Source organism: Gorilla gorilla, chromosome 14, assembly GCF_029281585.2.
Source record: "Gorilla gorilla gorilla isolate KB3781 chromosome 14, NHGRI_mGorGor1-v2.1_pri, whole genome shotgun sequence".
Lineage (NCBI taxonomy): Eukaryota > Metazoa > Chordata > Mammalia > Primates > Hominidae > Gorilla > Gorilla gorilla.
In genome coordinates this window covers 30,107,786-30,131,515 of record NC_073238.2, presented here as the reverse complement: position 1 = coordinate 30,131,515, position 23,730 = coordinate 30,107,786, and the positions used below count along the sequence as shown (strand labels likewise).

The following is a 23,730-nucleotide window of genomic DNA, read 5'->3' as shown; positions in this document are numbered from 1 at the left end:
TTCTATTAATAAACATCTTAAGTAATTAAGTAGTATATTAAGGCCATAAACCAAGTCATTATCTCCTATCAAAGGACTACTGTTATTCGATCGTCTAGAAAATTCATTTTAGGCAGGACACAGTGGCTTACGTCTGTCATCTCAGCACTTTGGGAGGCCGAGGTGGGTGGATCATGAAGTCAGGAGTTCGAGACCATCCTGACCAGTATGGTGAAACCCCGCCTCTACTAAAAATACAAAAATTAGCTGGGCATGGTGGTGTGTGCCTATAATCCCAGCTACTCAGGAGGCTGAGGCAGGAGAATCGCTTGAACCCGGGAGGCAGAGGTTGCAGTGAGCTGAAATAGTGCCATTGCATTCCAGCTTGGGTGACAGAGAGAAACTCTGTTTTAAAAAAAAAAGAAAATTCATTTTAATGGGTTATGTTACAGGGTTGAGGTCAGCCTACAGACGCAAAATAGGTTAACTGATTTTTTTTTTTCGTAACAGGTTTTAATTTTTTCATTGGAACAGGTTTTGGGGGTGGGGATACTAAATGTGGCAGGGTTCAACAAATTTACATTTTATCAAAATAAAGTTCTTAATACAATGATAGCATATGCTTTAACTCTTATAGCACAAACCCTCATATTAATTGATGGTCACAGAAAAATACTGTAATGCTTTAAACAGGAGTTTTAAAATACATCAATGACAAGTTTCAAACAAAATGCAGTGATCAAAATACTTAACTGTCCTTTCATAAAGCTTTTACAAACACAATCAGTCTTCGCTATCTGAGCAAATCAGTTTTAGTTTCTTCACGGTCCTCCATCTGTCTTTTAACATGACACTTGTCCGGTTGTTGAATTTATAATGCAGTAGTATTTTAGACCAGTTTCCCTCTCCATATTTCCTCATGCCAGATCTCAAATTCCTGTCTTCTTCCCAAAGCCATGACTGTCTTTTTCTAGCTCGATGTTTTTCAGGAGTTACTGGTTGCCTCTTTGAAACAGGTATTCTGCTTTCAGTGGCTCTTCTGCTTTCTTTTTTCTTTTTTGTACTTTGAGGAGTTCCTACTCTTCTTTCTTTCTTATTAAGGTCTTGTTGCTGGGTTCCATGTTGCAACTTAGATAAGAAAAGATTCTTGTGAGACATTTTTCTTGTATCCAGATTAGCTTCAGTTTCCATTTCAAAATAATTACCATTAGGTTTATCTTGAGAAGTTATTGTTCTTGTTCTTTTACTTTCTACTACTTTTGCTGCTGCCTTCATTAGAAAGGTTGATGATTTTTCACTTAGCACATAATTCACAAAACTCTTAATTTTCTCCATCATGTGGTTGTAGCTGAAGTGTTGAAAAAAGGAATGAAATGTATCTTTCTGAGAGATTATCACAAGCAATTTGCTTTTGAGAGGCATATAAGAATTTGGATCACCAAATATTCTTTCAAAGACTTCTTCTGCTTCTTTAAAGTTGCCATTTTCCATACAAACAGCTATAGCCTGAATTTTAATTAAATTCTGTATTTCTTCTTGAAGTTTGTCATGTTCCTTTTCAATTGAACCCCAAATCATCAGGGCTGATTCCAAGGGTGTAATTCGTTCATCATTTTCAAACTGTGCATCAAGGGTTTTTCCTGCTGCAATTCTTGTCAAAAGCTGACATACGTATATCATTCTCAACTGGTAAGCTGTTGGACTGGATAGTCCGTGAATAATAGCCTCTGCGCTGTTGCGGGTCCTGCAGAAGTCCTTGGATCGGCCGTCGCGAAAAGCTCGGCAAAGAGAGAGGGAGAGGAAATCGAGCATCCAGCCGGCAGCCACGGCCTCGGCCTCGGCCACCAGGCCCGCGTCCTCCTCTTCCTCCTCGGGGGCCCCCACCTGCACCTGGCACTTGAGCCGTTCCTGGCATTCGAACTGCTCCTCATCGTTTCTCTCTGTTTCTGCCATCTGCTCCTCGGTAGGGTCGGCATCACTACCATCCGCCGGCATATTTATTAAAATTTATTTTTATGAAAAAAGATTTAAAAAAGAAATGTCTGCTCTAAGCAGTTACATGAAAATGGATAAATACAAAAGCAAGCACAAGAGTATTCAGTAGAGAATTGTGAGCCTGAACAATCAAGTTTCAGGCAAATCTTGTGTGGTTCATAATTTTAGCCCTTTATTATGCAAACCTGCCAATTCGATTTTCCAATTCAAGAAATGTTTGGGGTGATTATCAAGTTATATTTACTGTTCTGTGGACCTACTAAAATATGCACCATCTTGAAAGAGTCTGTTCAAATTACCTTGGAACACACTTTTAGATCCTCTTTTGTAAGCAAAAGTTGACAGACTAAAATGTATTCTTTCTTAACTGGCATCAGCATGTGAGACTTTAGAAAAGTTGGTAGAGCAAGTAATGATTCTGTTGCAGAGCTAGACAAATACCTTCCAAATGAACAAATTCAAACAGAGAAAAAAGTTGCTGATCTTAGATGAATTGCCACATGTTGCCACTTCCTTTCACATGTGTCTTGGTAGAAAAATTCTCATATAGAATTTTTCCCACCCATCAGAAGAAAGTAGTTATCTCAATTTCCTATCTCCTCTTCTGCATCTCGCCTTCTGAGGAGATAAATATTAGAATCTCAAAGCATCCACTGCTAAAACCCAGACATAAGGGGTTGAGATGCAAGTTGGAAAAACTGGGAAAGTATTAAATTCTGGACCTCTCTTCGCCCTCTGGCTTCTCTCTCATCTCTCTCACTCTGTCTGTCTGTCTTTCTCTCTATCTTCCTTCCTCTTTCTAAAAGAAGACCTTGAAAGAGTTTTATGTATATGCAGAATCAAATTTCTCTCCTCTCTTCTTCTCTCTTCAGTGCACTCTGTTCAGGCTTCTGTTATCCTCCCTCCACCAAAACTGTTTTAGTCAACATCGTCGATGACCTCAATGCTGCTAACACCAAAGTTCTAGTTTCAAGCTTTGTCTAACTCAACTCTAGCAGCATGAAACACAATTTATTACTCTCTACTCCTTGAAGCATTGTCTTATCTTCCAGGAATATACACTGCCAGTGTTCCTTCTCTTATTGCCTGCTCTTTTTCAAGGTTCCTTGCTGGCTCCTCTTTTTCTTTCTGACAAATAGAAGTATTTCATGGCTCAGGCCTTGAAACTCTTCCCTTATCTATCTAACTATCCATTCACATTCACTTTCTTCATGAGTTCATCTAGTCTTGTGATAACTTCTAAATACATAACTTTAGTCTCAGTCTTTTTCCTAAGATACAGACTCAGAGATCCAGCTGACGACCGGATGTCTCCACTTGAATGTTCAATGGCCATCTCAAAGTCAACATGTCCGGAACCAAGCTTCTATATTCAATCCAGCCTCCCCAAATTTGCTTCTGCTCAGCCTGCCCCAACTCAGTGGATGGTGATACCATTGATCCAGTCAGGACTAGGACAAGAGTGAAGTAAGCTAACCACTTAGGCACAATCTTTAAGGCATTCAGAGCATCAAGGAAGTGCTGACCTTGCTTTTGCATGGCTATGCAAGGGCCTCCTTAAAGTTTATGCCCTCAACATCTCACCCTAGTACCAGCCCTGCTTCTTCTTGCTCAAGCCAAAAACTTCAGCATCATCCTTTATGCCTCTGTTTCTCTCACTGTCTCTTCCAATCTACCAGGATATCCTATCAGCTCTACCTTCATTAATATTAAAGTGTTTGATCCAGTTATTAAAGAAATAATTAGATATATCAAAAGTAATGGAGGAGTTATTATAAAAATATAATTCTTGTCCTAAAGAAGAAAAACCAAAAGTCTGCTCTTATTTTCACAAAGGCAGGGAACTAATATAAGACAGACATACTGTTTCATGTTGTTTAAAAAAATTAATAGACTTTGATTTTTAGACCAGTTTTAGTTTTTCAGAAAATGTGAGCAAAATATATGGGGTTCCTGTATACTCTCTTTCCCCACCAGCCTCTGGTTTTTCCTATTATTAACATTTTGTGTTGGTGTGGCACATTTGTTACAACTGATGAACCAATATTCATGCATTATGATTAACTAACATCGACAGTTTGTATTAGGATTTAGTCCCTGTGTTGTACGGTTCTATGGGCTTTGCTAAATGCATTATGTCATATATTTCCCGTAACAGTATCTTAAAGAATAATTTCACTGCCCTAACAATCTTCAGGGGCTTATTTCCCCTCAGCTAGCAGTGACATCTTTAGGTACAAGTACACACCACCTATAACAACTTAATTTATTGCCTTCTAGGCAAGCCAGGGCAGGGACTGAGGACAGTGACAATGTCACCTATCTTCCATTCAGGAACCTGTGTTTGGTGCAGAGCCCAGGGTTCCTAGGTCCAGCCTATATGCTCCAATGGTGGTTTCCTACACTCAAAGACAATGAACTTGCAGACACATCATAAATGCCTGGTGCTCTGCAAAGCTGTCCTGATTCCTCCTAGCAACATGAGTTGCCATATTTTCTTTACTCTAAAGTGTCAGGCACATGATCATGGTATTCATCAGGCTATCTGATCCTCTGATTATATGTCAGTCTCCCAGACTAGATCAGGGGCTTTTCAAGGGCAGAAGCTCCGTCTTAGTCATCTGTGTCTTCCTCAGGGCCTGTACTTGTCATTTGTTGATGATATGAAAAGAGTTGGGGTTGTGAGGGGGAGGAAGAAGGATAGTGGAATGAATAAAGGGAAAAGAGGGAAAGAAAAAAGACAGGGAGATAGGGAAGGTGTTTGTGCCCATGCCCTCGGTCACAGGTCACTATGGGTGGGCACAGGTGTTCAGCACCAGAATGACAGGAAGATGAGCAAGAGAGGGCATCTCTGAGTCAGGGCTGGTGCATTTCTCACACCCAACAATCCAGCCACATCGCTGACGAATCTGGGATGTTGTACTTTTCCCCACCAGCAGCCCTAGTTGCACATGACAGGCTATCGCCTGCTATTGCACTGACTTCATATAGTCCTAGGACCTCAGGGTTAATGAGTTCTCAGTTACGTGGAACAGCTTTGTTTGATAGGTTACTCTAGTTTTATATGTAAGAAAACTTGGTGTTCTTATATTGTTTAATATATTGATTTGCTACATTGTATAAAAAGACAAATAAATGAGACTTCTTTAAACTGTCTTAGAAGAAGTCTCAAGTCTCCTGTGGCTCTCAAACCTCAGTGCGGACAGGCAGTTCACATTTGTTGTCCCTAGTGTACTTGTTTGGACAGTTTCTCAATTTCCAAACAGCAGTGATGTTTTTTGCAACAAATAAATTACGAAACAAAATATTTCACGTTTTGTCCTCCCTCTGATAGAAATCTTTGTGTTCCTAAACAATTAAAGCTCCTTAGTTTAAATTGGAAGTATTATTAAGGAAAGTTGAAATTTTATGAAAGTGATTAAATTGAAGATTCAAAAATGTGTCTACATTTGGGAATATTGATTATGACTTTAATGTTAACTTTTTTGATCTGATACCATTTCCAAAAATTTAACCTACAGAAATACTAAAACATATGTGCAGTTATAGGTTAAAAGAATATGATGAAATTATTTGCAGTAGGACAAAATTTAAAACAATTCAAATGGTTTTAAAAGAGGATTAAATAACTATATTTAATGATGAGTAAGTAGTAGGTTAAAAACGAATTATTTTGAATAATAAGAAAAATAAAGATTCTAAGATACGTATTCAGTGAAGAAAGTTTCAGGATCACATGTTTGCTATTATTTCATTTTTGCAAAACAAACAAACAAGAATAAAACCAAAAGCTACACATGCACGCGTGCACGCACACACACGCAGCGCAAGACACTTGTGAATTGAAGGGGGTAATGTTAATATTCACACAGGAACCATCAGCATGATATAGGAGTGTCAAGAAAACCAGGATTTATAATCACCTGAATTTAATGGACTTTATATTCTGTATTATACCTTACTATCTATAAGAATAAAATTACATTTTCCATACTTAAAGTATCTATAAAAAAAATTGAGTAAATTGTAATCTTGGATCTCAAGTCTAGTTCCTCTAGTTCTCTCAGAACTATCTCCCTTCATTTCAAAGTTCACGGATTGATTTTTGGTTTTCCTAAAATGTACCACTGTATTTTAAATTTACACATCACCAGGGCATTCTTTTTTCTTGTTCTCTTATTATTAGAACATACATTTAACCCCTTCTGACAATCTAGTCATTGTAAACCTCCCAGCTTTATCAACTGTCATCTTCCAAGTACTCACAGTGCAGATTTCTGGTATTACAATGGCCTTAAATTTTTTCCTTTGGATTTTTTTGAAAATAAATTACGGTGTCTATTTACATGGATAAAGAGTGACCACTGTCTTTGGCTGGTTCCTGTTGATAATGAGGTCAAGGCAGGGGCCTTCACTGAATTCCCACATGTGCTTGGTTGCAAGCCACACTCAGGTGACAGACAGTCTTGCAGTTGGTGCTGTTGGTCACATGAAGACTGGGAAAGAAAGTGCATCAGATCAAAATAAACTTATTTCTCTTGCAAAAAATAAAAACTCGAGGCACATGCATTATGAATATTGGGTCAGAAGCATTATCTTCATATTCAAAGACTAGCATATAATTATCAAGAACAGAAATGTAAAGAACATAAACAGCTTGATGATAGAATTGGTACACGTTTATTATTAGAAATTCTATTTGAAATCCAGAGAAGAGTAACTGAATGGAGAAAAACACAGATATTAGATGACAAAGAATATGAGAAAATTTCAACTTTTTTTTCCAATTGAATTTAACAATGTTTTACTCCATAGTTAACTGATTGATTTGCCTCTGCCGGGATGTAAATTCTCAGAGATATTCTTTCTGCCATTGTGCCAATCTGTGACACAGCTAGCCTAGGATTTATATGCTGTGCTTGTCAATATCCTTCAGAAATGCCCAGCAGAACACAGGCACATACATTCTCCTTCAGCAAACACTCATGGAATGTGAAATCAGACTTCTACTGGTACTGACTCATCTGGAGGGCTTGTTATGAGGCCTCATTCAGTATGAGGAAAAGGTTGTGAAGTTTGCATTTAAGTTTTTAAAAAGCTATGTATAAAAAGTGGCCACCATGATGATTAAACACATTATATTGTACCCTTATAAAATTTGAATAAAAACCACAAACTTCAATGACAATAAGTAATTGGTCTTACTTGGTTTGCTCATTCTGAAAAAACTGAGTCTTGTCCTATGCAACAGGGCTGGAACAGTTGCAACATGCATCAGTTGGAACATGTTTAGAAGCTAATGGATAGCATTGGTTTACATTTCATATAAGACAGAGTAAATTAAGGACGCATTTCTAGTATCTTCAGATATTCAAACAAGTAAATATTTCATATATCTCAGTTTGCTCCATTGTCAAACACATTTTCATTTTGATAAAAATGTCTCAAAAATGCCTTAATAATGTGTGCTTTGGTGAGGGAAATTTGGAAATAATGAACGTGAGCTAATCCTCTCTTTGTGACTGAAGGGTCCTCACATGAAATCATCACCTTTGGAGCTGTGCTTTTATAATGTGATGCTCACTGGATTTTTGAGATATAATGCCTGTCCCTAAACTGAATTGCCCCAAACTGCTTTATAGTTGTTGATTTCGCTACCAGTGTCCTCTCCTTTACTCTTATTTTGCATTTCAGTGTACCAAATTTACAACATTTTTGTTGATTTTGTTACCAACAGAAACATCAGGTGAATTAAAAGATACCGAGATAAGTACTCATCAAACTAAAAAGTAAATGCAATTAGATGTCATTTTTGCCAGAGGGTGAGTGGGCAAATTTACCATAATGCATTGTATTAGTTGTCAGTATGCACCATGCTTCAGAGTCATCTGGAAGTCTTGTTAAAATGCAGGTTGTTGGGTTCCAACCCAGAGCTTCTGATTCAGCAGATCTTGGGTGAGGCCTGAGAATGTGCATTTCTAGTAGTTCATTGAGAGCTACTTGCTGCAGAGAAAAGTGGAATGGGGACAGTTTAAAGAATCAGTAAGGGTTTAAGGTTTCAGGAAATGTTTGGAAGTCTGCAAGTAGAAAAAGGGGAATGTTAATTTTCTCTTCACATATTGGGCATTCCATTTATGGAACTCTAACACAAAGAGGGAGAGCTGTGGGAAAAAATCAAGAGATTTGTCTGAAATGATAGGTTAGAGTTACATGTTAGTTCACAAAATGATTTTGGGAAGATATTTGAAATAATTCCAACAGTACAAACTGATACCACATCGGGCAACCTTGCTCTCCAAAATCCTCTCGTGTTGCTTTGGCACTAGGCTGGCCTGGATGGAGCATTGGTTGGAGCGCATGTGGCATTCCTAATGTCTCTATATTCTAACCCATTGGTTGCCAATAAAGTGCTTTGCCAACAGATTTTGTTCTGAGATAGTGCACAGCGCTGAAGAGAAAATAAATTTGCAAATCCAGTGATTTCATGGGCCACTAGGCTCTCTGGATTCTCTATTACCCAGTTTATCTTTTGTCCATTTAATGCATTGCAAACAACATTGAATTAGTTTGTTGGACAATTAGGTAAGATATTAAACTAACGATATACATATAAATATGTCAAGTCATTATTTTAAGAGTACATCTGTAAGTCATAGTTGGAGAAGGCTTTTTCTTGTGAACCCTGTAAAGGCTTTTCCCCACAACTCTAATAGTTCAACAGGTACCAACTTTTATACATAATACTTCTTTTTCAGAGGTGTTCACAAGTGAGACAAAGAATTTTCTATAATGGATGTTTAAAAAAATCAGTTCCAAGGAAATTAATTCTTGTAAACCTCCCAAAATAAACATCAGGAAATTAAATTGGTATTGGTTTGTTAGTAGAATGAACATCCCCAAAGAAATCCAAGATAGCAAATGTTTTAGCTCAGACTTAGTTTCTAGTCTCTATAAGACCCTTCCTTCCTGAGCTATGAGCACCTACAGCCCTCCTGCAGCTTCACCATTGCCTTGACTTTCAGCACAAATCCTGCAATGATGCTAAGGAGATTTACATGACTACGTGTCTGCCAGCTGTGGTTTCATCATTTTTCTTTGTCTCTGAGCTTATGCAGAGACAATACCCTGGGTCTGGTAAGTGGATCTCAGTCTGTTCCTTAGTCTCCTCTCCCGGCACCCAAGTCTGATTTCTGAGCTTCAGCTTGATCCTTTTTTGTTACCTGTCATCGTCCTCAGGAAGGGGTTCCCCAATCCTGGATCCTGGACCATTGTCTTGGACCCTCCTCTGAAATGACAAATATTCCTAATTCCAATTTGCTATCTTTCTTGTAAGGATAAATTGTCTTGTACTGCATCCGTCTGTTTGGACAGGTCAACACTTCATTTGCAACCCTTCATGGATATCTACTTACCTGCACTACAACCTGCTATCACTCGATCTTGTTGGACACACTACTGTAGTCTTGCTTTACATCTGTGATGGAATCCATCCATCCAGATCCTATTCAGTAATAAAGCCTTTTCTCAAATCCCAGCCCTTTCTCATCTGAGCTACATGACAATAAGTAATTGCTCTTACTTGGTCTGTTCATTCAGAAAAAACTGAGTCCTTACTGCATGGAGTTTCATAAGGACTGAGTTCTTATGGAGCCGTGTTATGCATGGGAGTGATGGACATGAACAAGGTACAATTTCTCTCTTGAAGAAACTCATTCTTTTTTTTTTTTTGAGACAGAGTTTCACTCTCTCACCCAGGCTGGAGTGTACTGACATAATCGTGGCTCACGGGAACCTCTGTCTCCTGGGCTCAAGCTATTTCCCTGCCTCAGCCTCCTGAGTAGCTGGGATTACAAAATTAGCCTGCCACCATGCCAGACTAAGTGTTTTTTTTAACTTTTAGTAGAGACAGAGTTTTGCCATGTTGGCCAGGCAGGTCTCCAACTCCTCGAGTGATCCGCCCACCTCAGCCTCCCAAAGTGCTGGGAGTACAGGCATGAGCCACCACACCTGGCTCATTTTTGAAGACAGAGCAAACAAGCAAACAATTGAAATACAGGTTGAGTATTCCTTATCCAAAATTCTTGGGACAAGATGCGTTTTGGATTTTTAAAAAATTTTTCAACATTTGCATTAAACTTACTGGTTGACACCCCAAATTCAAAAATCTGAAATCTAAAAAGCTTTAATGAGCATTTCCTTTTGAGTATGACCTTTGAACATTGTGTCAGCATTCAAAAAATGTGAATTTCAGATTTTTGGATTAGGAATGCTCAACCTATACAATACTTTAACCATACATTCTGAGAACCTTTCTCAAAAGTGTATAGTAGAAGAGGTCAGACAATCGTCCTTCCATAAACATTCATTCTATCATTTGCTCAAACCCCACTGTGTTTCAGGCATTTTGTTAATATATCGGGAATGGACCCAGAGGGCCTTTCTGAGAATTGTGAGTTAGACCCAGGTACTCACCCAGGGCCAGATCATCCATGACCTTTTGCCTTCAAATACCAATGATAATTTGTCTTGTGGTCCTAAGATGTTAATCAGAGCTGCTTATGATAGACAGCCTCTGAAACTGTCTTCTCTCCCTGGTGGCCCCAGATGGTCTACCCTGGATCCTGATGACATTAGGTTGGGGGGTTGTAAGTGCAGTCACTTTGTTGCCAGGTCCACTTTCTTTCCAGAACCTCTGAATCAAATGTCAGCCTGTTTTCATTGTTCCCTACCTGATTAGCTGGAGCTGGATATACCGAAGGAATGAAAGTTTTCTGAGCTGACTGCACTGATAAACCTAGAAGGAGACCATAGTGATAAATGCTTCATAATTTTCAGAAGTCAGCATTAACTGCTGAGTAGCAGAGTGGACTTAAATTTGTGTTTTCAGTGGAAATGATCACCGTGATGTCCTTACTGCCTCCTAACTCATGAAAGGAACAACTGGCTGGCCCCTGGAACTCCCTGCGTGACTGGTGATTGCCCATGGACTTCTAAAACACTCTTTACTCTGAGATGTGAATGTTGCCCACGGCCTTCAGCTGGGGGATGATATCTGGGCCTGAGATGACAGTATCAGGTATTTCTGAAGACATCCTGGGGAAATGTGGGGATTGCCATGGTGCCTCTGAGCTTACCTCTAGAACAGACACTTTGATAAGTGCTTTTGCTTCTTTCTCTGAATTCTAAATCAACCCTAGAATGCTGGATGATAATTCTGAAACAAGCCCTACCCAGTCGATTTTCCTGAAGTTTCATGAGGATTCTGAAGAGTGGTGACAGTTGTTGGACTAAAATAAGGGAGGAAGGCTGAGGTGAGGAGAGCACTCAGAGACAGTGGGTGGACAGACGTCATCCAGAGACTTGCAGAAAATAGGACCAAAGCCATGGCCCCCGACAGGAGTGGCAATCCTAAGTGCAGTTTTAGTTGCACTTTTGAGATAATGAAAGTACAAAATCAGTCACTTAACCTCTTTTAACATCAGTTTATTAATCTGCAAAACATTGACATGCTACCTCACAGCATTCTTCACATATAATAAGAAATAGCGTGTTAAAATACTAAACAAAGTTTAAGAAGTGATGCAAATATACTGTTAGGGTAGATTGTAGATTATAGTTCTATCACTTATCTCTTTCTTATTTTCTGAGAAGCTCTTAGGAACATTGATTTAATTATTTCTTTTTCCTCTTTATTTATGAGCGTACATGTCTTATTCAAGATTTAAAATATCACTTGGAAATTAACAAGGGGTTTCACAAATATAGTCGTATTCCTTATGTGTTCACAATATTTTGTCCCAAAATGTTGCTTTTAAAGAAATAAAAGAACTACTTCTAAAATTGTGGTAGAGTCAAGGCCGACTATAAACAAATGCTCACCAGCCAACAGAAGAAATCTATCCTGCAATATCAGTGACTTTCCCAGTGTACCATGATAGTTCCTTAAAGCTGTTATGAATTATTCCATAAACCTGTATTTAGAGACTTTTTTTTCAAATATCTTTTTAATGACTTAAACACCAGCGTGGAGACTCACGATGTAAACAGCCTCATTTCTCTGCTCTGTGCTTTGGGAGGGACAGGGATGTCATTTCCCTCCTTGGCTGAGATAAAACCTGTCTTGTAAATTAATAAATAATTTCCTAACTAACACGGCAAAAAAAAGAAAAAAAAATCCAAACAAGACCTAGTTTCCATCCAGGGACAGGATGTTTCTGGACACCCCCGGTTGCTGCTCCTCCTAAGGGCCTGGCTGTGGCTACTGCAGGGAGGATGTAGTGAGAATGGCTTCCCTTCTGCTGTTTGCTGCTGTCTACATAGGCCAAGAACCTGCTCCCGTCTGCCCGGGCTGATGGAGTCTCACTCTTGAGAAAAATCTTGCTGGGGCAGGTCCTCTGGCAGCCCCAGCACCTTACCCTGAGTCATGGGAACTTGAGACTTTGTCCAAACCTTGGCTAGAAGGCTGGTCTTGGCACTCAACGACTTAGCTAGTGGATTTTTCACATTAAGACTGTACCTGGGCCTTTCTCATGATGACTTGGGTCCCAATCCTCGGAGCAGCTGAAAAAAGAGCTAGCGCCACCTGTGGATGCACCCACAATGAAATCAGAGGCCACGTGAGGTTTGCAAGGTGGAGTGGCCTGTAGTTTTAACTCGGGCACTATGGCAATGCAGACCCAAACCAATTGTGCCAGTTCTTGCTGGGTGGCAAAGTGTTGTCAGGCTTTGTGGTCACTCCTGATTTCTGTTTGGAAGCACAGTTCTCTTTCCAGTGAGAATGGAAAATTGGAAAGGCCTGTACAATTGGAAAGCCTGTAAAAGGCCGTAGAGTGGAGATGTATAAAAATGTACGGTCACCCATGTTTTAGGGGTCGACACCATGGACTTTTATCTCGCTCACCAACTTCCTCACACATACAGCTCACTCCCTGTGGCCTCAGCCATCTCAGGCACTACAAAATCCTCACTGTTTGAAATTCACTTATGGAGTCCAACAAACAACTTTCTTTAAAAAAAAAAGGCAGTAAAATCTCACAATTTCTGTGCAATGCTTGCAACCTGCCCACTTATTAAATAAACAGAACACCAAACTAACCAAAAGCTATGCAAGTGGCAGGCTGCCCTGAGCAGAGCCCTGCCTGTCTGCCAGGGACTACGGTGGCACAGGAGCAGGTCGTGATCATGCTGGAAGAAATGAGAGGTGGTTTCATTCCCTGACTTTCAAACTCTCATCTCGGGAGCCCCCAGTCCTAACACTGTATTCAGCAGGGGGAGTTACCTGGCCATGTAAAAGGACAAGGGAAGGCAGACCGTCCTCAACTTCTTCCTGTGTTTCTAGCAGGGAAGGAACGCAATGGCTTCAGTCCCTCCACCTCTAGGTAACAAGGCAAAGGCCTCTGTAACCCAGGCAGACAGGATGTGGGGAAGGTCTTGTGTCTTTTCCTAACTCAGAATTTCTGAGTCAGTGGGCTCCCAGAGAAAGACTGTCCTCTTAGCATGTGACCCTGAAGGCTTCTAGCACCAAAGGCTCGCTAACACCTCAGACCCTGTCTTCAGGTAAAGGGGATGGGAGGCAGAAACCTTCTCCTGATTGGTGCCTGAAGGAGGCAAGAACGAGTATCTGCTATACCCCAGCCTGATTTCCCCCGTCTCAGCAGGAGAGGGGAGAGGTGAGGGTGCAGGTGTTCTGGGCAGGTCAGTGCAGTTCGATGAATGCCTTCAGATCTTCCGGGATGAAGCCCTTGTAAGGGATCTTGTTCTTATCCAGGGCCTGGGCTGCAAGGCACTGCAGGGTCACATAGTTGAAGGGCTGCATGGTACCCCTGGCCAGCAGCTTGTCTTCCAGCAGCTCGTAGGCCGTCTTCTTGAAGGCGTTGGTGGCGTCCATGTGGGCCCCTGCTTCAATCAGGGCATTCACGATGGCCGGGCAGTTGTTCTGGGCTGCTATGTGTAGCGGGTTGTTGTCAAAATCCCTGCTGTCCCGATCGGCCCCGCAGTCGAACAGCACTTTGACCACGTGCAAGGAGGGGAATCTGCCCACGGAGTAGCGGCCCACGTTTGTGGTGTCCTTGTCCACAGCCACGTGCAGAGGGGTGAAGCCGTTCTTGCCCCTGGGTGCGCACTTGAGCAGGCGGTAGATGGTCTGGTGCTTCAGGTGCTCCTGGCTGGGGGTGCACTCCACTTTCTCCAGCAGGTAGAGCAGGTGGAGGATGATGGCCAGCGCCTTGTTGAACTGGGCCGAGTCTCTAGGCTCCCTGAGAAGCTGCAGGGCCCATTCCACTTCCCGGACCCCTTTGGTGAGGACCCCCATGAAGTCTGCAAAGCCGATCTGGGTGCCCAGGCTGCCTTTGGCAGCCCGGTCCTGCAGCACGTAGGAGAAGAGTTCGGCGAAGGAGAGGAAGCTGCTGGTGGTCATGGGGCTCAGAGGCTCCAGGTTGCTCTGTTGCATGTCCAGAGCGTACTTCCACAAGCGGATGTAGCACTCGATATTGCCCGAGTCGGCGTACACGGCGCCCCTGTAACGGATACAATAGGAACTGTCGGGGTGCGAGGGACTGAGGATGCGCTCCCGGATCAACAGGGCCTGCATACGCATCTCATCGGGGTAGTTGATCAGCGCCTCCAGCTCCTCGGTGGTGTTGACCTTCCTGGAATAGTCATAGGCCAGGACCAGCTGTGGGGGCTCCAGTTTGGGCAGGTACTCACCCCCCTGGTGATGCAGCTCCATGGCCCGCCTCCAGTGTTTAAGGGCCCCAAGCAGATCTCGTTTCTTATCCACATACGTAGATCCCAGCAATTCCAAGGCTTCCACGGCAGCTTCCCGGCTGGTGGGACAGCAGCTTTGGTAAGATTCCCCGTTCAGTACCTCAGGGGAGAAGATGCAGCACGGAGCCCCTGAGGCTGCCTACACCCCTGGCTGGTGGAGGAGCCTTCTTGGGGCAGCCCAGGCTGAGCCTCTACCCCTGTGACCTGCTCCTGGCTGGGCTGCTCCTGGATGAGGTACTCCACGATGTTGGTGTGGCCCGTCACGCTGGCCGGGAGCAACGGGGTCATGCCGTAGCTATCACGTTCCATGCTGGCCTTGCACCCCAGCAGCAGCTGCAGGATCTGCAGGCTGCTGGTCTCGGCACAGTTGTGCAGGGCCAAGTTGCCATTGGCGCTGCGCCAGTTCACCTGGGCGCCCTGCTCCAGCAGGTAGCGGGCGATCTCACGGTGGCCCTTGTAGCACGAGATCATGAGGCACGTGTGGCCGTGCCTGTTGGCCACCTCCAGGTTGGCCTGGTGCTCGCCGACCAGGTAGCGCACCACCTCCAGGAGACCCTGGAAGCAGGCGGCGCGGAGAGGCGTGGAGTTGGTGCGCGTGGTGCGGTTCACCGAGGCCCCGCGGCGCAGCAGGCTCCGCACCACGTCCAGGTGGCCAGCGCCCACAGTGGCGGCGCACCCTCCATGGTCTCGCCATCGAAGTGCACCGAGCCACCGGCCTCCACGCTCGCGCCGCACCAGTCCACCAGGTACTCCACCACGTCCAGGTGGCCGTAGCAGGCGGCGATGAGCAGCGGCGTCCCCCCGCCGGCCACCTAGCCAGTCAGCTCGTCCAGTTCCTCCCGGCTCCGGCCGCTGAGCAGCTTCTGGAGCAGCTGCAGCTTGCCGTCACGGGCGGCGTTGCACACGGCGGTGCGGAGGTCTTTGGTTCGGGCCTCCGCCAGGCCATGAGCCGGCCGCAGGGGGAGGGGGAGACGGAGGATCAGAGCCCAGACAGGCGGGAGCCAACCTTCACCGTCTCCCTCGCCGCCATCTTAGGGTGTCCTAGAGACTTTTAAATATGCAGATTGTTGACCTGAGAAACCATTTCGTCTCCAAAGGAACATTTGCAGGCTGTCATGCAAATCTGCACTTGAGCAACTTTCACATTATGATCTTAGTGAATTCTTGACCAGATGGACTTGAACAGCTGCCACCCATGCTTGGGAAGTCCCTTTACTCGAGAAGAGAAAATAGCTCATTTGTTTGCAATTCTTTCCTGAAAGTACATAAGGGCAATTTTCTACATTGTGAACTAGTATCAGAGCAACATTTTCCCTGAAAGACCATAGCTCATTATACTATTTAGGAACAAACAAACAAAAATATATACAAACATTTTTTGGGGAGTTTTATAATTTGTGCCCAGAAGGGACAAGTTTCTTTTCAGATTAAGTTTTAAAAAATGTTCCTTTATTCAAGCTGACATGGAGGTTATAACTGAGAAAAACCTCCCTCTGAAATTAGAATGCCTTACATTTGTATAACATTTTATACTTTTCAAAGTGCTTTCACGCACATTATTTCATCTGATCTTCAAAACAGCTCAGTGAGGCAGGTAAAGTGGTTGCTTTTATTCCTTACTTTTTAGATAAGGAAATAGGTTCAGACTACAGATATTATCTGAGTATCTACTAACTTCATTGTATTGTGCTAGGTGTCATAGAGGATAAAATAACATGTATTCCTAAAAGAAGAATCTTGGTTTTAGATAAGACATAACCACACAAAGCTAAATAATACGTAAATGTACAATATGGTCAAAAGATGACAAAGGACAATATATGGTCAAAGTATTAGAAGCACAAGCAAACTGTGTTCTCAGATTAAGGGAGACTTCTTAAAGCAGGTGCCACCCAAATATATATGCCTGGAAGGAGGTTTGGAATTTGTGGAATATTTACTCTTTGGCATCAAAATCACTTTCTCATATAACCTTAGAATATAACAGATTTTGGCATTCATCTAGTTTGTTCTGATACTCGATGTTGGCACTCCCTATGGCCCCCTAAGCAAAGATGTTGGAATAGCTATGAGTCTTAACAATTCTATCTATATGCAGCTGCAATCTCCATTTCTATAATTCTACCCTTTGTTGACCAGAGTAAAACAAGACTAATCTATTTTCTCTTTCTGTGGAAAGCCTTTACCATGTCTGTAGTCAGCATGATAGCTTGATCTGCTTTTAGTCTTTTCTTCTTTTCATTTAATCTTAAAGCTTCTGGAGATAGTCATTATTTTACTGCTGAGCCCTTATTTTATTTATCCAAATTATCTATAACTTTGGCCATCCCAAATTGATACACTATTGTAGATATGCAGATTTGAATGAGGCTCTAAAAACTATTGTTATCTTTTTAATTCACTGCCAGCATGTCTGTTAATACTGCTAGTTGTGAACATTTCTCAATATAAAGTAACTTTTGTGTAAAAGTTGCATAATTAATATGCCTGGAATGAGTTATGAATGTCTTCCTAAAGAACAAAGGCCACCTTCATTGTGATGGCTTTTTTCTTTTTCTTTTGTATTTTTGTTAAGCCATTCATGATCTGTGCATGCCTGCACAGATGATACTTGCTTAAGGAACTAACACCAAAGCTCTAATATAGTAATAATCTTTGGTATTTTGTTTCTCATCTTTATTACTGGGAAAGTAAAAATTAATCACTCATGTAAATTAATAATCCAATACTGACCTCTGGTGTGTAATGATGAAATTGCTTACTGGATGAACTAGTGGATGCTTGGGAAGAGTTTTCTGTTTTAATATAAGAACATCTTTCTCCAAGCAAAGAAGCTTCCTAGGCTATAATTACAAATGTGGAAATTGGGAAACGTAAAACTAACTAACTGAATGTAAAGAATGTATCTATGGTAGTTTATAGTAGTGGGTAAGTAAAAAAGGAAAAGAGAGAACAACTGACACTAGAACTGCCCCATTCAAAAACTTTTTTTACAATTCAGCCATCTTTTAAGAAACTAAACACAGTGAGTTGAGAATGAATGATGTACCCTCCCTCACTTGACTATATTTGCATTGGACTTAAAAAAAAGAGGCTGTTTTGAATTTCTGTGAGTCATCTCCTCAGGTGGTAGATGTGTTTTCATTGCCTGCCACTCCCCAAAGTGCCTCTCCATTTACTTCAGACACAAGGTCCCAAAGTCATAATTTTCTAGTCTTATTTGCTCATCTTTATGATCTTGTAATTTTCTAAAGCCATACCATATGCCTGCTTTATAATTCAAAGGCCTAATATTTGTTAGGCTGGTTTTTGATTCAGGTTTCTCATTCTCCTTCCTATTTTCAGTATGTGTCCTTCCCTCACACTCTATGCTCAAGCCAAATTATCTATCTAGCATTTTCCCCCATTGGCACCTTCTGAGCAGAGGTACTGCAGAGTGCACAGATAGGGCTAGAATGAGTCAGTCACTTTGCAGACAGAGGTGTAAGCCATGCAGGTTTAGGCCTCTACTGCCACCAGCGACCCTATTGCTGGCCTAATCCCTCCCGTAGCTGTGCTCATAGAACCTTAGAAATTTGTTACCTGTTGAGGGAGTATCGCTGGGCCAGTCATCAATGAACCCCGATTCCAATTTAATCCTGGCGCTGCCCCTGACTTTTTATGGGACTTTCTGCAATTCAGTTCAACTCCTAGGCTATGAGATTTCTATTTTCTAGTCTGTAACAAAGGGTCACTAGATTAGACGATTTCTGACATTCTTTGTAGTACTCCAATTCTACAACTCTATACATGTGGATTCAGGAGGCTAGCTCAAACCCTGGGTTCTTCACTTCTTGCAATGCTCTCTCAATTCCCTTCTTCTCCCATCCTCTAGTTTGTCCAGATGTTACTGTACTTGTGTACTTCCTATGTATACTAAACCATTATATAGTCTACACTCTACTGTATCTATTTGTCTATCTTTTTTCCTTCATTGAACTGAGATATGGTCGGCTGTTACTAGCTATCAATGGAGTGAATGAGAAAAGACTGCATATCTTGTCTTTATCCTGCAGGTCTGTCTCTGCCACATATTTCTGAGGAGATCCTGGGCCTGGGAAACTTTGGAGTCAACATTGACCTTTTATCCTGGTTCTATAAACCAGATCACATTCAAGAATGTTGCCTCTTAAAAATTCTCAAAAGTGATGAATAGCTATAGTCCATGCTAAAGGAAAATGGAGAACACCAGGTTGTTAGTGAGGGCTGAATCACTCTGAGTTATGGAGTGAGAAGTTTTATTAGGCTGGTGCAAAAGTAATTTGTGGTTTTTGACATCAATTTTAATGGCAAAAAGTGCAATTACTTTTGCTCCAACTGATAGTTCCCAGAGTCAGGTAGACTAGGAAGTGGCATTCAGAAAGCAGAGACTGGGAAGGTGGAGAAGAGTTAGTGAAATGATTGGAGTTTGGAGACAATGGGGTGAAGGCCCAAGGAAAGTTCCACACTCTTGGATTGGCCATAGGAAAGCATTAAAACTCAGAATTTAATTTGACTAAATTTGTTTGCCAATTCAACTCTCAATTTCTAATTTTCAGTAAACTTTTCTATCCTCACAAATGCTTTACATGGGTAGGTTTTTGTGGAAAACAATAAAGGTGATGAACATTCTATCTGGGTCAATGGTTCTTGATCTTCAGGACGCTTTAGAATCACTTGGGGAACTTTTGAAATCTGGATGCTGATGTCAGACTCCTGAGTGATTACAACAGAATCTCTGCAGGTGGCACCCAGGAATCGGTATATCTTAAAAGATCCCAGGTGAATCCAATATGCAGCTTGCTTTGGAATGAGTTAATGTGAAACAATAGACTACAGTGATCAACGTGAACTAATCTGAGAGACTCCTTGGCAATCATGTCTCCTTTGTTCTTTAATCAGTTCTATTTCATCTTATTGGAAACAACTATTTTAATTTTATAAGCCTCCACTTTTCTCAAAACTTCCAACTCCAATGCCATGTATACTCTCAACTAATGACTTTCCTTCTACCTTTCCGAGATAATTGGAGCTTAACATGAAAAATTTCTTCATTTCTTGTCACCAAATCTGTAAATGTGTTTTTTCTGAATTATGTTTCACTAGTGCCTTTCTATCAATATTTGACCATCCAAAGTCATCCATCTCTAGAAAGTAACAATACAGAAATATAGACCTTGTGTTTGTTGGAAATAAAATAACACTGACAAAGACCTCTCTGAACCAACATAGAAAAGAGAACACAGTTTATTACTACATGAACATGGTCAGATTTCTATGCACGTAGGTACTACAAAAGTGACTAAAATGTCTAGGCAGACTTTCACATAATTTATTTAGCAAAGCAGAAGTAAGAATAACTTCTCATCTCCTCAAGAGACAAAGGGCTACATCCTAAGATAGTCCTCTTGTGAAAAACTCCCAAGTAAGTTTTGGAGGCATTTGTTTACAATTCCAAGGGTCAGAAAGTCCCCATTCTTCCACTGCAAAATCAAAAGCGTAAATCTGTTATTTGGACCTATTAAGATTTCAAGGAAATACTCTAAGGAAGACAGGATGGAGAGATAGTGACCTCCAACCTCAAAAAAGTCATCATTTTACCCTTATGGTGTGCTTTGCTTGGTATATGCATATGTATTTCTTAGCTTTGTGAAGTGAAAGAATCTAGAAGCAATGACACCCTAGTAGAACACCTAGCCTCTAGACCTTTGTATCCAAACACTATTTCTCTATGAAAGAAACCTGTGCTCTTTGGGGAAATGATTAATTTTTAGAATAGGGAAAAATGGTTAATTCCTCCATCTACAGAGGAAGGCTGCCTCATTTGGATTGAAGCCACAGCTGAGTAAGGGCTTCAATGCATGTAGGTGACCCACGTGGGGTGTCAGAATCAAAAAAAGGTGAGGGAGCATCCAGACAGAAGTATTATCCATCACCTGGTGTGTAAACCCCTCAGGCTAGTGGGAAGATAACACCCATGTAAGGCAGTGGCACAGAATGGGATAAAAAGGATTTGCATGTAGAAGAGTCAGGTCACTGTGGGATTGTCTGGTGTAAATAGACTGAAAGGGGCATCTGTATAGGAGGGCTCCAAGGTGCCAGGTATCAAAGCCAAAGAACAGGAGAAGGAGTCCACACAGAAGTGGTGGCAGAACCCAAGCAAGATGAAAAGGGCATCACCGCAGTGATGTAGCAAGGTTGGAGTGTCAGAGCCTGACTGAGCAGAGTAGGGTGAGCACCCATGTGGGTTTAACCCAGGAAGGATGAGAAGAGTGTCTATGTGAAATGGATGATAATCTAGGGAGTAGATCAGAGCCCAGGGATGGCATCCAAGAATGACGGTGGCCAAGCATGAGGTGTTGGAGTCAGAGTAGAGTGAAGAAGGTAACTACACACACGGGTAGCTTAATGTAGAGTGCCAGGGTCTTGAATGGGGTCTGAGGATTAGAGAGTAACAGGGTGTTAGTGGGAATACAACCAATGCTGATAGTTGTGTTGTTAACATGTAGGAGAAACCTGTTTGTAAGGAATAAACCCCAAAATATTTGGTGGTAATTGGGAATCAGGTCAGTAATTTATTCTCTAATGGTTCAAGAAATTTCTTTTTGTATTTTACTTGCAAATTTTGTCTAAAGCTCAATATATAAATATATATACTTTTATGAACTGGCAAATAGCAAATTCATTCTTAGGTGTATTCTCAATAGAAATGTATACATACTGAAAAGCTTCCTGTTTGGATGTTTGAAAGGAACCACTACATTCCATAGAACATATTTACATGGGGCTTTTATTTAAAGGCAAAGGATATGGTGCAGCAAGTGAAAGAGAGTGCGGGCATGGACTGGGAGTCTGAAAGACATCCCATGTTGAAAGCTACCCAGGGCTCCAAGTATTCACAGACACAGAGTGTGCATTCTGTCTCCAGTGTCAACCACCAAGATTCTGTGCTAGGAATCATGCTTTCAGGAGGGCTTCAAGGAGAAATTCTCCGCAAGCCTTTTATGTCTCCTTGTGCATGTAATCAAGATAGGTTTATCAAACCAATTAGGCCAGTTGTAACCCATCAGTGAAAAACTGACCCTGTAGGTTACCAGGAGGCATTTCCTGACTTTAAATCATACGTGATAAATGTCATTGCAGTTATCTTCACCAAGAGTAAAAAAATCCAGATATCCAGGTTAAAAGACAAAGCTTTTTCTGTTCAGCTATAAATCTGCACATATTTTTACTAAAAAAAGAATATTTAAAGCATCATATTCATAATAACAATAACAGAAGCCAACCCAAATATATCTATTAAGAGAAGAAATAGCAAATAAATTGTCTACATGGAATACTATGGAACAATGAATAAATATGCATTATTGTTACATAAAATAACATAGATCAATATGGCAAATAATGTACTGATAGTCCCTTTATATAAAGTTCAACACCCAGGCAAAACCAATCTCTTGTGTGAGAAATTAGGATATCGGTTGCCTTTGGGGTATTAGAAAAGAGGAATGGGCCAGGCACAGTAACTCATGCCTGTAATCCCAGCACTTTAGGAGGCTGAGGTGGGCAAACTGCTTGAGGCCAGGAGTTCAAGGCCAGTCTGGCCAACATGGCAAAACCCTGTCTCTACTAAAATTACAAAAATTAGCTGGGCATGGTGGTGAGTGCCTGTAATCCTAGCTACTTGGGAGGCTGAGGCATGAGAATTGCTTGAACCCAGGGTGTAAAAGTTTCAGTGAGCTGAGATCACGCCACTGCACTCCAGCCTGAGCAACAGAATGAGACTCTGTCTCAAATTAAAAAAAGAGTAAGGATTGATAGTGAATATAAAACAAGGTGAGAGTTGCTGGTTATGTTTTATTTCCTCTCTTAGCTGATAGTTAAATGGCTGTGTCAACAATGTAAAAATTCATCAAGCTTAAAATTTGTTCTTAGATGTGCATATGCAATATTTCAATAAAAGTGATTTTAAAATATTTTATATAGGGTTGCACACATACACACACACATGTGCACACACATACTCGACATTTATACCTGCTTTTGGAGTCTTCTCAACAAATCCATTTAAATTAACACTGAGTGGGTAGTGACATTACAGCATGTGTTTCTTTATTCTCTACCTTTTAAAGTTTTCTTCTATTATTTCTGTGAGTATTTGTTTTCATTTTTCATCTTTTATCTCTTGGTGACTCATTTAGATGGATATCACAACTTATGAATTCAAATTCCATTTCACTTAATGTTTCCCTCATATTTTTCATCTTTTTATACATTTTTAAATTTATTTTATGAAAATAGCTGAGGTTGATCCTCAAATTCAACTTGAAGGCAAAGGATGTTCATGCATAAAGTACTAGGCAGTTACTTTAAAAAATGAGACAGATTTCAGTCTTGTACATGTGCTATAATGTAAAAAAATCAGATTATCTTTTTTTTATTTTTTATTTTTTGAGACAGAGTCTCGCTCTTGTCACCAGGCTGGAGTGCAGCGGTGCGATCTCAGCTCACTTCAACCTCTGCCTCCAGGTTTCAAGCGATTCCCCTGCCTCAGCCTCCCAAGTAGCTGGGACTACAGGCACACACCACCATGCCCGGCTAGTTTTTTGTATTTTAGTAGAGATGGGGTTTCACCATGTTGGCCAGGGTGGTCTTGATCTCCTGACCTTGTGATCCACCTGCCTTGGCCTCCCAAAGTGCTGGGATTACAGGTGTGAGCCACTGCACCTGGCCCATATTTTTAAATTAAAAAATAGTACAATTTATGTAGTACAAGACCTTTAAAAATATCTCTCCGTGTGTATGTGGTCTGTGTGTCTTAAAAATGAGTGCAGGCAAGTGTATTTCTAGAAACATACTTTATTAGTTGGGTGCATTGGGTTGCAGGTAACAGAAAACATTCTTATAGTGACTTAAGCAATAAAGTCATCCAATTTTTCTACATAGCAAGACCCCTGGAAATGGAGACTAACA

The 23,730-nt window shown here is 41.3% G+C and overlaps 2 protein-coding genes across 2 annotated transcripts in view; both read right to left on the bottom strand.

The window, feature by feature from the left end:
- Positions 1-470: 470 nt before the first annotated feature.
- On the bottom strand, positions 471-2,492 carry LOC129527234 (telomeric repeat-binding factor 1-like). Its single transcript, XM_055364149.2, has one exon. It carries the CDS (start codon positions 1,972-1,974, stop codon positions 763-765), a length of 1,212 nt encoding a protein of 403 aa, XP_055220124.2. The 5' UTR covers positions 1,975-2,492; the 3' UTR covers positions 471-762.
- An 8,821-nt stretch (positions 2,493-11,313) lies between these two features.
- Positions 11,314-23,730, bottom strand: part of LOC134756975 (protein fem-1 homolog A-like) — a 30,768-nt gene continuing 18,351 nt past the window's right edge. Inside the window, 3 exon segments of the mRNA XM_063697290.1 lie at positions 11,314-14,865; positions 14,868-15,398; positions 15,401-15,769. Coding sequence (XP_063553360.1) covers positions 13,670-14,865; positions 14,868-15,398; positions 15,401-15,769 — 2,096 coding nt within the window. The 3' untranslated portion in view covers positions 11,314-13,669.